Source organism: Mauremys mutica, chromosome 7 (assembly GCF_020497125.1).
Source record: "Mauremys mutica isolate MM-2020 ecotype Southern chromosome 7, ASM2049712v1, whole genome shotgun sequence".
Classification (NCBI taxonomy): Eukaryota; Metazoa; Chordata; order Testudines; family Geoemydidae; genus Mauremys; species Mauremys mutica.
In genome coordinates, this window is record NC_059078.1 from 60,394,589 (window position 1) to 60,409,177 (window position 14,589).

Genomic DNA, 14,589 nt, shown 5'->3' on the forward strand with positions numbered 1-14,589 from the left:
TTAATTGTGTGTGTGCATGTAAGGAGTGGAAACAGGCAGGATGCTCCCCTTCACCTGAGATCAGGGCCCCATTGTGCACACACCCAGTGAGGCACCCTGCGCTAAAGAGCTTCCAATCAAAACACACAAAGGGCGAGAGAGGAAGTGACATCAGTAGCAGAACCAGGCACAGAGTCTCTAGGTCTCCCGAGTCCTGGGCCAGTGACCTTGCCACTAGACAACAGTCTCCACACTGCCTTGTACCTGATGATGGACTCTAAGCTTTACTCCTTCCTCAGGTTAAATTCCCATTGAGAACAATGGCAATTTTGCCTGAGTCAGGACTGGAGTGCTGAGCACAGCATCTGGCAATACGGTTTTTCATGCATGCGTGATGCGCAGCAGCATGGAACAAAATATAGGTCTGACCGAAAGAGTGATTCTGTAGGCATCTTGCTGGGGGTTATGCAGCTACTTTTCCATGGAGGAAGAGCATCTGTGTGCATATGGACCTGAAGGCACAGATAACCCTATCCCAAGAGACAGCCTTAGAGTTGTCATTATGACTCCCACCAAGTTCCTAGCCAATGGGCTACATTGCAGTGGCTGCAGACAGTAGTATTATGGTTTGAAAAATAAAATACTTACAGGCTCTGGGGGGGGCGGTGGTGGAGGCTCCTTGATGACCTATGACATGCAGGCAATGGAAAGAATCAGAGTTAAAGGTACACTTTATATCCCTGTCACTGCCTGTGTAGCCCTGGGCTCGGTCCTTCTCTGTCCCCCCCCGGCTCACATTACAGGTCAGCGCAGAAGGATTTTATTATTATCAGTAAACGTTGATTTCACCGCACACACACAAACCGGTGAAAAAATATTTCCATTGATAACCATTGAAACATACAGATAGACAAAGTGAGAACAATGCTGCCTGAGAGTTTGATTTAAGGATATTTACTTTGTATATTTTGACTTGTGATGTTGACAAGTTGTGCTTTAGTGATTATAAAGCTTTAACTATTTGAATCTCAATGTCTACTGTCATTAAAGGATTATTGTCTGGCCCCTGCCCATTGTTCTCCTCCCCTTCATTGTCTGCCCCCCCCCCCAACTGTGAAAAGTTTCCTGCAACGGTGAAAAGTTAAATTGATAAAAATAAAAGCTTAAAAATTATCATTGATATTCACTGTCATTATAAAAAATAAAAATTGAATTCTGCCAAGCCTAATTTTAGGTGAGCACCCATCTTTGTACCTAGGGTTGTCCTCTCTCTCCCAGCAGTGATGCCACAGCATTCAGCAGGCAGGGCTGGCTCCCTGGCCAGTGACCTTTAGTGCCACTGGACAGATCAGCTGGCAGGAGACAGCTGACAGAACAGGATAGCTGGCACCTTTCCTTTGGGACAATGGCTGGCATGCAGTGCGGTATGTGTGATCTCCGCCAGCTGGTAGAGACGGGATCGCAGAGATTCTCCTGCCTGCTGATGAACTATCACCAGCCAGCCCTATCCATCTAGACTGGCACGTTACTGGGCCTGACTTGCTTCTCGCTCCCAACAGTCAGGAATAATGACACTGAAGACAGTGCAATGGCACTGGGGTCAAACTGGAGTAGATGAGTCACCAATGCTTATACACCAGATTGAATCACTCATAATATAGACTCAGATTTTGTGAGTTCAAACTTTCCCTTAACTGAACAGGTCATTTGAGTCCAACGCTACTGCGAAACATTAACCCACGAGTTGAAATGTCCATCATATGAAATGCATTTCCAATGGAAGTAAGAGCATACACTCACACATCCTCATCATATCTAGCACTTTCCATCCCTGGATCTCACAGCACTCTACCAGGAAAACCAGTATCTTCAACCCCATTCCGTACAGGTGGGAAATGGAGGCACGGAAAGAGGAAGTGACTTGCCCAAGTCACCCTGCAGCTTGGTGGCAGAGCTGGAGATGCAATTCACATCTTCTGGTTCCTAGTCCTATACTCTAACAAACCAACCCTGCTGCCTCACTTCGGATTCAGCAAAGCTCTTAATCACCTGCTTAACTTTCAGCATGTACTTGAGTCCCATTGACGTCAATGGGACCAGGCACAGGTTTACATGCTTTGCTGAATCGGGGCCATACCGATTCATCAATTTATATCCTAAGATGAAGAAGATTCATGCCTGCCCCGCTCATTGACTATTGAGCATCTCTCCAGGCTTTTAACCCCGGCTTCTGGCAGAGAGCAGAGGAAACTAAGCCATGGAGATCACAGTCCATACTCACCACCGTGCAGCACAAAGGCCAGAACCACCAAAGCAGCGCCAAAGCCAGCAACAGGAACAGAATTAAGAGTGCGATGAAAAGGATCGTCCCACTGAGCTGCAAACAAGACAGTTGTTTCCAGGTTACCTTAATATGCCACAAGCTTGGCAGGCTAACACCAGCTGGAGACCCTATGGCTGCGCTGTTAGACCTGGAGAAGAGGAGCTGGTTTGCTTCACTACAGGTTTTAATCAGATTATACAAAGCATAGAGAATTAGTGATTATTGTCATTGGGATTGGACTCTACGCTCAGGGACACGGGTTAATATTTCAAGCCCTGATACAGGAACGCAGCCCTGTTTAGCAAGGGCATTTATGCACATGCTTGTGTCTTATTGGCTTCAATGGCATTCAAGCACGTGATTAAGTGCTTTGCTGAATCGGAGCCTAAGGATGTGATCCTGAAGACAACATTCCCCAGTGTCTCTGGTGGGGCGTTTTGCCTGATTTCCGACTGCAGAATCATTCGATGGATACTCAGGCATTCAGCAAGCCATGACTGACTGTATCTTCCGATCCCTTAACTGTGCAAATGGATCATTTTGCTACAATACTCTCATTCATGGGGCAATAAAATAGGTGCAGGTGACATGTTTGACATCTATGTTTGACATCCATACTATGTCAGTCTTTGGAACAAAGAGTTTACGTTCTTGCCTCTTGTATTCAAACTGTTTCCTGATGTAGACAATGTTCTAGCCTGGTAGGCATTTAATGCCACATTGTCAAGGGCTCAGCACCCAGCAGCTCTCACCATGACACTTGTGCAGACATGCACCCAAAGCCACTGGGCACTTCTGAAAAAACGGCTGCTGGTTTTGGTGTCTATATCAGAGCCAAGCTCTTTGGACTGTGAGTTCTGAGCCCTTCTGAAAATTCTGGTCTTCATGGGTTAATCTGGAAAGTCTTGCAAAACCAATCACTAGCTGTATCCCTCTGCAGATTTTCTATAATAAAACACTCACCCTAAGTGACACCACACAGGCCTCTGTGCGCTCTTGGCAGCCCAACACAACCTCTTCAAGGAACAAAGAGCCTTTTTGACAAAAAATAAGCCTTGCTACAAAATGGAATGTTGCATGCTGGGATCTGTAGTTTCCATGGGCTGCATCAGGCAAGCTCAGGGGTAGGCAACCTATGGCACGCATGCCAAAGGCGGCATGCAAGCTGATTTTCAGTGGCACTCACACTGCCCAGGTCCTGGCCACCGGTCCGGGGGTGTAGCGGGGTGCTTACACTGCTCCTGCCCTGAAGGGCTTAAAACAGCCCTGGGAGAGGGCTGTGGCAGGGAAAAGCTGGGCTGATTGGGGGAAGCAGCCTCAGCTGGGCCACACCCCAATCAGGCCTCAGCTGGCCCTATATAAGAGGCTGGGAGCCAGGCACTCAAGAGTCTCTCTCTGCCTTTAGAGGGAGAAGGGCCTGGCTGCTGGGGAGTGTACCTGGGTATCTAAGGTGGAGCAGGGCTGGGGGAAAGCAAGAGGAGCTGGGGAGCTCCGGCCTGGAAACCCCCCAGGCTGCAGGCCTAGGGTAAGACCAACTGGGTACTGGGGTTGCAAAGGGGCAGCCCATGGGTAGGCAGAGGCAGCAGGTCCAAACCCCTTTGCCTGTGATGAGTGGCATACACTGCAGTCAGCCCCAGTGAGCGGGGGCTAAGTGATGACTGGCAGTAGCCAAGACTAAGGCAAAGTGGGGATAGTGGGTGGGGGTTCCCTTAGCAGGGGGAGACCCAGAACTGTGGGGGTACTGCCAGGGGGCAGTACCCAGTTAAAGGGGCACCGGGGTCCTGGGAGGGACATGGTGGCCCAGCGGTAGTGGATCACCAGCCTGCAGAGGGTGCTCCAACAGCTGGAGAGCTAATTCCCAGAGACGACCAGCAGGAGGCGCCGCAGGGGTGAGTCCCACATGTTTACAGGGGGGCTCTGCATTTTAATTTAATTTTAAATGAAGCTTCTTAAACATTTTAAAAACCTTATTTACTTTATATACACTGATTAGTTATTTATTATAGACTTATAGAAAGAGGCCTTCTAAAAACATTAAAATGTATTACTGGCATGCGAAACCTTAAATTAGAGTGAATAAATGAAGACTTGGCACAGCACTTCTGAAAGGTTGCCGACCCCCGGGCTAGCTGGTGATGGTAAGAGCTAGCAGTAAAACTTTAGCCCTGCTGCCCTAGTGATCCTATTATCCATGCTAATGGAAACCTTCTCAAAGTCAGTTACATTATATCAAAGTTTGTGTTGGATGATTTCAGTGTCATAAGAGCAACAGGGCCAGCCTGCTGAAAAGATGCAAAACCTGGGAGTGAAATGGAGGAGGGGCTAGGAGCAGATTAGATAAGATTGTTAGGAAATAGGTAAAATAAGACTGGAAATAGGTTGGTGGAGGGGCTGGAGAGGAAACCTCAGGAGGAAGAGGAAGAAAAGACACTTACTGTACAGAAAAGGACAGAGGTGCCAGCTGAGAATGAGGGCCGAGGAGGCAAGCTTGCTGCCGTTCACAGCAAAGGAAACGGGAGAGAAGGGAAATGGAAGGATCCTCTAAAATGATAAAGAAAGAACTGAATGCATGAGATTCCGCGCAAACCTGAAAACATATTTGCAAAGAGTGGGCCAGACCCTCAGCGGTGCGATCTGATTTCAATGGAGCTAGGCTGCTGCTCATCAGCTGAGAATCGGGCCCCTGGTCTTGCTCATTTTTAAGCTACAAGTGACTTAGAGTGCTGGTGAAAAGTGGCAGATTGACAGCCTTGGAGATTGCAGTCCTCTGTTTACCCCAAGGCAATGGCAATGCATGCCTTCCCCAGCAGCCTGGCTGAGCTCTGACCTGCAGGGACCCCCGCTAGGGCTGAGTTCAATCTCCATTAGAAGCGCATGAAGCACTGGTAACCAAATGCACAGTGAGTTAAAATTCATGGTCCATAACCGACCCAAAACTGGGCCTATCATTGCAAAAGGTTTTGCTGCAGCAGCCCAAGATGGCTTTGAAGGGGACATAGGTGTAAAATGCGTGCTGTCTGGGTGTAAAATCCCTATCTCATCGCAATTCTTGCAAAGTTTGGAGGGGGTTTTGAAACCAGGTGAAATGGAAAAAATGTCCCTGCTCAATTCCAAGTGACTAAACACTGTGACTTTCCCACAGCTCTGGGATTTAATTTCCCAGCATGGTTGCTGAAAAAGTCAGACACCTCCGCCGTGTGGATTTTGGCACCCATTCCTTTCATGGCCTCTGCGCTGACGCTGCCACAAAGGGGCCCAGTGAAGGAACACCATGTGAGATGACAGCTTTGTGACAGCCTGAGCCCATCAACCCCTTCCAATAGCCGTCAGGCGGCACCGACACTGAGCAGAACTCAGCTCACCTTGACACCCATGACCTTGGTGAAAAATGCTTGTTATCCAGCTATTATGGCAAACCTCCTGTCACCTCAACTCAGGGGTCCAGATCCTAGGCTGGTGTAAACTGATGTAGCTCCACTGCCTCTCTCCTGATTTACGCCAGCTGGGGACGTGGTCTATTCTCTTCCCAGAGGTTCAGTGAGCAGATCACTCATCATAATTTGCTTCTTAGCTTGGATTATTTGATTGCTTCTAAAATGAATCTTCCCTAAAAGGTCATTTGGGGCTGTTGACTCCTGTCCTGCTCTCGCATGGCAGACAGAGGCCAGGCTAACTTCAGCCACAGAGCCGCTGCGTAGCCCAGCCATTTCTCTCCCCATCTCCCATCAGTATCAGCGGCACAGAAAGCTCTCCCTTGGCTGGGTGACAGAACAGCCCCTCCAGGAAAAGCTCATCCCAGCACTTGGGGCTACTGTCCCTTTATGCTCCTCCCCATGCCAGGAAGGCCAACCCTCATCCCATTCCAGTGGCAAACCCCCCCCCCCATCCCCCCGCCCAATGAATGGGAATGAAACAGGGGAACAGACGATGAATAGCGGTGGACTGCCAATACTTTCGGGGGGGGGGGGATTGGCTTCCTCTGGGGGTCCATGGGCCCCTCCCAGCCCAGGTCTGAGATCTGCAGTTCTCTCTCTTTCCTGGGGTGGAGGAGGATATTCTTGCACTTATTTATCAGTCGCGATCCAGGTTGCAATCACTAATGAAGAGCTCTTAGCCAGCCCTCTCTGCTTTTTAGTGCACTGCCGGGGATTGGCTCTGCAATTGCGACGGAGAAGAGTCCTTCCCCGGAAAGCAGCCCTTTCTTTTCAAGGTGCTTCTGGTGGCTCTGTCCCATACTTACACACTGTGTGCTGGTGATGCTGACAGAGCTGGAGATGAACGTTAGCCCGCTGTTCATGCTGACTTGGAGGAAAACCACCCTAAAGCACAAACAGATACAGTTATTTTTAGTGTCATCTTTATACCCACTGTTCCCCTTCTTCCTGGCCATTGGCTCCTGAATGCATGTCCTGCCTAGTCAATGCAGTTATGTGACGGCAGGTGCTCACCTGCAGCTGACTGTTTGCTTGCCCAAAAGCCAACATTGTAACGTTGGCTAAACTGAGTTGGGGCATATGTTCTTTATTAAGAGACTCCATTCACCCTGGGGGTACAGGGCACTAACTCAGTGACTTAGAATGCTACAGTTCAGACGTTTGCAATACGACCTGTGCTAGAATGGGAAGCTACAGGTTTCAGCTGCAGCAGGGAATAGTGTGGGGTCACACTGGGCTCTCCTTTTCATGGGGATGAACCCTGAGAATCGCCACCGAAGTTAAGACTTCCTCTGGATTTACGCCAGGGTAGCTGTGAGCAGAATCTGGCCTTAGGTTGGAGGGCATGTTCTCAGCTGGAGTACATTGTCACTGTCGTACACCAGTTTAGCACCTGTCCTTAAGAGCCTAATTCTGCCCTGGCTTAAACCCCACCTAGCTATTTAAATACTTATCTAGTCACCCTCACTATAGTATCTGAGCACACAATGGGATTGCATGGGGGTAAGATGGGGAACAATTCAACCCTTTAACTTTAACAGGGGGTTGGGTCATGAAACAAGTTGCTGAGGCGGGTGGAGGAGTCACCATCATTGGCGAGAGCAGAGAATATCCAAACACAGGAAACAAAATTTGATTAATAAATAAAGACACTTGAAATTATAGATTCATAGACTTAAGGTCATTATGGTCAACTAGTCTGACCTCCTGCACAATGCAGACCACAGAATCTCACCCACCCACTCCTGTAACCAACCCCTAACCTATGTCTGAGTTACTGAAGTCCTCAAATCGTGGTTTAAAGACCTCAAGGTGCAGAGAATCCTCCAGCAAGTGACCCGTGCCCCACGCTGCAGAGGAAGTCGAAAAACCTCCAGGGCTTCTGCCAATCGTCCCTGGAGGAAAATTCCTTCCCGACTCCGAAATCCATCCCCCCTCTTGTGTCAAAATGTGAAATGTGCTTGAAATTCAATACAATCTCAATCCGCTCTAGAGTTAGATGCAAAATGTGGGGAGGAGGGGACATCACATACATTCAGAATTGCCAATATTCAAAATTGATGGAGCACGTCCTCAACATTCAAAGCAATTCTCCTTCGCTGCTCAGTAGTCTAGTTCACACAGAGTAGTCTCTCGGCTACCGGCGGTTGTTTAGGGAGAATTAAATTAAACCCCCCATGAAGCAGGAAGACAGACAAAATGCCTGACTAGAGCTCTGGGAGATGAAACCCGAAACCATGTGAAGTTTGCCTAGTGCCAGCTTTGTTGCAAATTTGAAGCCGAGCCCAGGATGCGCTAAAAGGTTTACAGATGTGGGTGGATTTACGTGGTTCCCATAGTACCTTGTGTAATTTGCAGTTTCAAAGTCAAACAAGGTAATATTTGGGAGTTTTCTGCTTTCGGATTTTACAGTTGTTTGAACCAACCCAAAGAAAAGCGGAAGGAAATGTCTGTACAGGCCCCTGCGAAGCGAACCTCTGAGATCTGCAGCTTTGCATCCCGCTCAGATGACTTGGAACTAAACTCACATATGCTGGTGCAGCACCACTAACATCAATAGCATTGCACTGAGGAGAATGTGGCCATTTGCCAATGTAGTCAGAGGGCCAGATTCTGTCCTTAGTTAGGCTGGTGTGAATTTGTAAGGATTTTATTTACAATGCATAAAAAGGATCAATGGGCCCAATCCCTCCCTCGCCCTTTACCTTGTGTAGTCCTTTCTGCCTAGGCAGAGTGGATGCAACATGCCACTAGCTAAGAGTGGCTGCATTTCACACCCACTCTTTGCCCTGGTGAAACTCATTATGAGGCATTGACCAGAGCTCCTGAATGCAACTATTCTACACCCTACTGCACTGATTCCACACTAGTGCGAGACTTCATTTGTTACTCCTGATTTACACCACCATACATGAGAGCAGAAGAATGCCCAGAAATTCAGCCCCCTCATGCATCCCTACTATTCCGCATGCCCACGAACAGCAGGAAGTTGTGTGCGGTGATGGAAATGTGCCCCAGGCGATTATGGTAGGATTGATGTGGAAGCCGTAGCTTTCAAACCCAATGTGACAAAGTGGGAATTTTTTTGGAATATTTGTATGAAGAATATGTGTGCCTCAATTTCTCCTATATGCGGCATTGCTACCTAGTAGGTGAAAAGGGCATGTTTGCTCTCAGATCAGGCTAAGACACAGGTAGGAATGGGACCTAGCTGTCTGTAGCCTCACGTCCCATCTCAATGGAGCTCTTGAGAAGACAATGGCAAAGCCAATTGCCTGGGCATGGACACCTAGCAACCAAGGGCCCAGAGAGATATGGACTGCCCTGCCTCTCAGCAGGGAGGCCCAAGCCGCCTCTCCTCAGGCCAGGAACAAAGGACTGGGGGGGAGCGGAGAATGAGGTGGACATTAAGCGTTGGCTGCAGGGGCACACATGTCCGACAGATGGGGAGACAGAGCTTGAACAGTGGGGTTCACTGCAGCTTGGCTGGGCTCTGGACTGTGCTTTAACCTTCATTCCTCTGGGCCAACCAAGGCCTTCCTATGTGCGTTCCAGCTGACTAATAAACCTGGCAGTGTGACAACGCTGTGTCCCTGCAGGTGCTAGCAGAGGAAGTGCGTTGCTCCCTAAAACTGCACAAGTCTCCCTCAGGGGTCTGTCCCAGTGGGACTCGCTGAGTTCCCAGTGTGAAGCAGGAGTGCTGAAGGCCCACAGGTCCCATCTAAGGAGGTGGTGAAGCCACGTGGCTTACCCTGGGGGAAGAGTGAGACCCCCTAGAGTCTGGCACGCTGCAGGATTCCTCCCAGTGACTGTTCCAAAGCTGGGGCCACAGCACCAGCCCTGTGGATCTGTGACACCCGATATGTTGTTTTCAACTCTCTTTTTACCAGTGGACCCAGATGCAATGCTCTGCCCATGTGTTTGATCCCTGTCCCTCCTGCACGATGCACTGCAGGGCTCAGCTCCTCAAGGAGGCATCACAACGACCCAGTGCACTGGCAAGTTATGGAATATAGACCGGAGGGGCAGGCTGCAGCCCCTACCACCACTTCAAATGGCGGCAGGGCTATGAGGGGCCCCATGCTGAAGTGTGCCCAAGGTCCCGCGCTGCCTGAGCCCAGCCTGGAATGGAGCCATGCTGACATACCCCAGGGGAGGGTCTGGTCCATCAGGATGGTGCTGAACCTGCCAATGAACATCTGAAAAGCCTCACACGCCTGAGCTCCTTGCTTAGTCCTTTTTAGGCAAAACACCTGCTGATCCCACAGCCAACGCCCCCGCTCCTTCAGCCCAGGCTGGAGAGCTGTACTTACTGTCCAATGTCTTCTATTACTGGTGCAGGGCAAAGTAAATAGGTGTCTTGCACAATAGTCGGTTTTTCATCTAAAAGGAAACAAGACAGACTGTAACGTACGGAAAGAGCGGTGTCTCCTGAATGGGCTCAACCCGGAGGAGTGCTGGTGACATCAAGGAGAACGGCAGGTGCAGGATCAGGATCAGTGTGGACATGGCTCAGAGAAGGTCCTTGTCTTTAGGGGCTTTACTTGTCATTCCAAATCACAGCTGTGACATCCATCGGTGACATCGCCCAGCTCAAAACATTCAAAGGGCACCCTCAGGATGGGTTACCTAAATGTTTGGCTTAGTATTGTACATCTTGGACGCAATGTTGTAGTTGGGTTGGTCCCAGGATATTAGAGGGACAAAGTGGGTGAGGTCACATCTTTTACTGGGCAATCTCTTTACTGTTTCTCTCACCAACAGAAGTTGGTCCAATAAAAGATGTGACCTCACCCCCCTTGTCACTCTATTGAGCATCTTGTCTGCTTGCAAAGTCCATCTGACTGCCCCCTCCAAATCACATCCTCTTATTTTCTATCCCAGTACCACTCTGAGGAGTCCCATGCTGTCATGGAAAAGTCTCCAGCCACGGCCCTACAGTGACCACCCAGTGGGCGTGTGCAATGGGAGATGCAGCAGAGTAAGGGTACCAGTTCCATCTTTTGGTGGCTCTGTGTCTGGAGCCCCCACTCCACATGCAAAGCATACCCGTGATGGGGCCAGCTCTGCCCCCTCGGCACTGATTGGTGAGAGGAGGCCAGAGGAGAGCAGCTGTCCTCTCCTCCTTTGCAGCTGATTAGAGATCTGGCACTCCCTGCAGTTCCCCATCAGAGGGTGGGAGGGCCACTCCACGGTGGGTAGGTCAGCCAGCCCAAGTGAAGACAGATGATTGGCTACAGGCCACCTGGTCTGCTGTGCACCAGCTGGCTTATGGATACCCTGGAAGAGGGCCTGCTGGGCTGGGCGGAGCCTGCAAAAGGTGGCCTGGTACTGCTGTCTGCAAATGCACAGCAGGTCCAGACACAGCCTGAGCTCAGAACTAGGAGAGGGGCCCAGGGAGCAGCTGAGGTGTATGGCCAGAGAGCCCCAGGGGAACTAGGCTTGGCTAGAAAGCATCTCAACCACCGGCCCCAGGGGAGCTCCCACACGGTATGATTTTAGGGTTAGCATGGGGTGCCAGCCTACGCCAATCCTGGAGGCCAAATTCTGTCCACAGGGGAGGAGGAGCCCCAGCAGCAGCAGCTGTGTGAGTTTCCCCACACAGTCCCTTGGCCAGCGTGCAACATCCTACCCATCTGGGGCTGAGAGAGGAGCAGCTTGTTCTCCACAGTCCATGCGCTCCTTGGCCCTCCCTGCTCAGTCTTCCAAGGGAGAAATAATGTTGCTGAGTTTTAGGGCCAAGCTGACTGCAGAGGAAGAGCCAGACCCCAAGCTGGGATAAATCAGTATGGCTATACATCAATCAACACTAACCGAGGGCCTGGCCCAAGAGAAGCCCAGCAGTGAAGGGATGCAGAGGTAGTGTGCTTTTCTTTACGCATACTTCAGCACCAGCTCTGCCGGGATCAAATACAAACAGGTGTGGTGCTTCATGAATAGGGGGAATGGTCAGAAAGCCCGAGAGATGTTGACGTCTGGCTATCTGCACCACCTGGAACCCCACAAGAAACAGACTGCCTCAGGCCCAGGGCATCTGAAAGTGGACTGGGATGGAGACCACCAGTTTCCTGAACCGCCACGTCCAGGCACGCAGCCAGAAGATGAAAAGAAGCAGCAATCCATGTGTTTTTTCTTGCTGGAGAAAGGCAGCCACCTGATTGACAGCCACAGAGTATAAAAGTCCCTACTGGGTTCAGCCAATAATGATGGCATGAGCAGAAGTGGGCAAACTCCCCCACTCATGTGCATCACTCACGATGGACCCAGGCAACTTCTAGATGTGGTGGGGAGGGGGCATCTCTTTGGCCCATTCAAACCTTAACTTGTGTGCCAAGACTGCCTGCAAGGGGCTCAATTTAGCACAGTTGTGCTGGGTTTTGTGTTATGATTCTTTAGACCAACTCATTTCACTGAGCGACTGAACAGGCCTCCAATGGCACCAGCCCTTGGTCACTCCTCCTGAGCCAGTGAAACTGACATGTGTCTGAGCACAGCATCCCAGGATCAGGACAGCATCCGTCTGTGTTATTAACGGACACGAGAGTGGAGGGCAATTTCACGTCTCTCCGCCTTCCCCCCTGCCCCAGTACCAGACGGGCTGTATCTGAGTGGACAGCAAGTCAAACCATCTCCACTGTTGCAGTGAGGATGAAAGACCCAGTGCAAAGTCTGGTCACTACCTTCAGAGTATGACTTAAATGATTCCCAGGTCTTGGGATTGCACAGGGATGAATTTGACCCCTAGGATGGGACTAGGGCCCTAAAGAACGCCCACCAAAGTCCATGCAAAGACTCGCATTGACTCTGAGAGGAGCTGGGTCAGGATCCTCGTGCAACTTACGGCATAAAATCGCCAACCCATCAACTTACTGATTGTTATGGTGTCATTGATCTTGAAGCTGCAGAGAACTTGATCGATGTTTCTTGCATGATAAAAGCCATTTCCTCTTACCACAACTTGAAAGGATTCTGCAATGGTAAATAGAACGAATGATGACAAATGACTGACCTTTTTCCCCTCCCCTCTCAAAGACTGTGTTTCAGTCTAATCCCAGTGGGATCTGACGTAGGACATGACAGCAGCTGATTCTTGCTCTGTCTGAATCAAATGATTAACTCTGACCCTGCTGTTATAAACAACTACACTACTCCGCAGTAATAGCCCAAAGCACTGTAGGGTCGCTAGTGCAAACTAGTGGTTTATGGACCATTGTTGTAGAATAGTGGAAGACTTTTTTTAGTCCCCTAAAGGATATTTACTTGTAATGTTCACAACAGTGTCATGTTTTGCCTCCTGTGAATTCATTTCCTCAGGGTTTGTTCCTCCCCAATATTTCAAGATCAAAATCATATGTCAGTCCAAACACAGGCCCAGATCCTCAGTTGGGGTCAGTTGCTACAGCTCCATTGAAATCAACAGAGCTACCCAGATTTACACCAGCTGGGAAGCCAGCCTATAATATATTCATCCAAAGTGTGGGCTTTGCATCCAGATCCTTATTAGCTAAGCACCGACAAAGCCTGAACCTCATTTACACTGAGGCCCCTGTATGCTGCTGGAGTGGTGTGAAGTGGTCTTGGTGTAGATAAGAGTCAGGGCCGGTGCATGTGACCTTGTACAAGACAAGATCCAAGGAGCTGACAGTCTAAGCCAGTGGATGCTAATTGGACTCAGAATGCCTGGGGAGACCTGGAGGATAGTTCTGTCCCACAGCAGAGGAGGGCTGAGTATTTCATTTAGTGGTTGGATGTATATAACTTGTTTCCTTTTCACGGCAGCTGGTGGCCATGGGCCATTAGATCCTCCTGAGTCAGGGAAGATGGAGGCTCCTCACCTAGTTAATCTTTCTAAGTGTCATGACTCACGGGCCTCAAACCTGGGGCCAGAGGAACAGCCTGTTATATCCTTGGGGCAGCCGGTGTAGGAAGCAATCACTTGAGGCCAGAGAGCAGGCAGCTAACCAAAACCTCCATTTTATTTACATATATACAGAGAGCCCCTCAGCCGGTTGAAACCGGTTGGGCTAACCCATAATAATCTAACTCAGTTGCCATAGCAACAAAACCATGACAACCAAATACACAACATATTCCTCCCCCCCAATAAGAACATCCCCTAAATAAAACACACACTAGACTAGAGAAGGAGGGTAGACTGCCTCCATTCCCGGCTAAACCCTGGGGATTATTTTGCCCCATAACCGTGGGTTCGCCCTAGCTAAAGATCCAGCCGATGAGGAGGCCTTCTGTCTCTAGGTGGATTACGGCGAACTACTGGTGTTATTGCACCCGAAAGCACTAGGGGCTCAGGGTCCGCAGCACGAACAGGTGAGGAGGTGGTATCAGCTCGTACTGGGCAAAGGGGTATCTCAGCCGCCGGGAGTAATGGAGGAGAACAGTCAGAAACAGGTGACTCGTGATTCGATCCCTCACCAGAAGAGGTGAAGTCAGACCCCTCAACTGCAGATGGGTCCTGAGGACTGGCATGACCTGGCAACAGCTGATCTACATGTCGCCGCCAGGTAAGATTCTCTGCAGTCCGGACTGTGTAGGAAACAGGTCCTGTTTGAGTAATGACTGTGGCCGGAACCCATTTAGCTCTGGAAGTATAATTCCGAGCCAAAACTGGCTGTCCCGGGCTAAAGGTTCGGTCTTTTGCTCTGGGTGCCCGTCTGATGACTTGATATTGCTGCTGATGTTGCACAATTTGTCGGGGTTCAGAAGGTTTCAGCAGATCAAAGCAAGTGCGCAGCTGTCGTCCCATCATTAGAAAGGCCGGAGATGCGTGGGTCGTAGCATGAGGTGTGTTTCTGTAGGAAAGTAAAAAGGTATCCAGACGCTTTTGAATGGAGT

At 49.8% G+C, this 14,589-nt stretch overlaps 1 protein-coding gene across 1 annotated transcript in view; it reads right to left on the reverse strand.

Annotated features, from left to right (window-relative positions):
* The window catches only part of ANTXRL (ANTXR like), an 86,167-nt gene that overhangs the window by 27,514 nt on the left and 44,064 nt on the right, over window positions 1–14,589 (reverse strand). The window contains exons 11-15 of the mRNA XM_045022539.1: window positions 12,607–12,705; window positions 10,050–10,119; window positions 6,543–6,621; window positions 2,261–2,356; window positions 628–666 (exon numbers count right to left, since the gene is read on the reverse strand). Coding sequence (XP_044878474.1) covers window positions 628–666; window positions 2,261–2,356; window positions 6,543–6,621; window positions 10,050–10,119; window positions 12,607–12,705 — 383 coding nt within the window. The remainder of the gene's footprint in view (window positions 1–627; window positions 667–2,260; window positions 2,357–6,542; window positions 6,622–10,049; window positions 10,120–12,606; window positions 12,706–14,589) is intronic.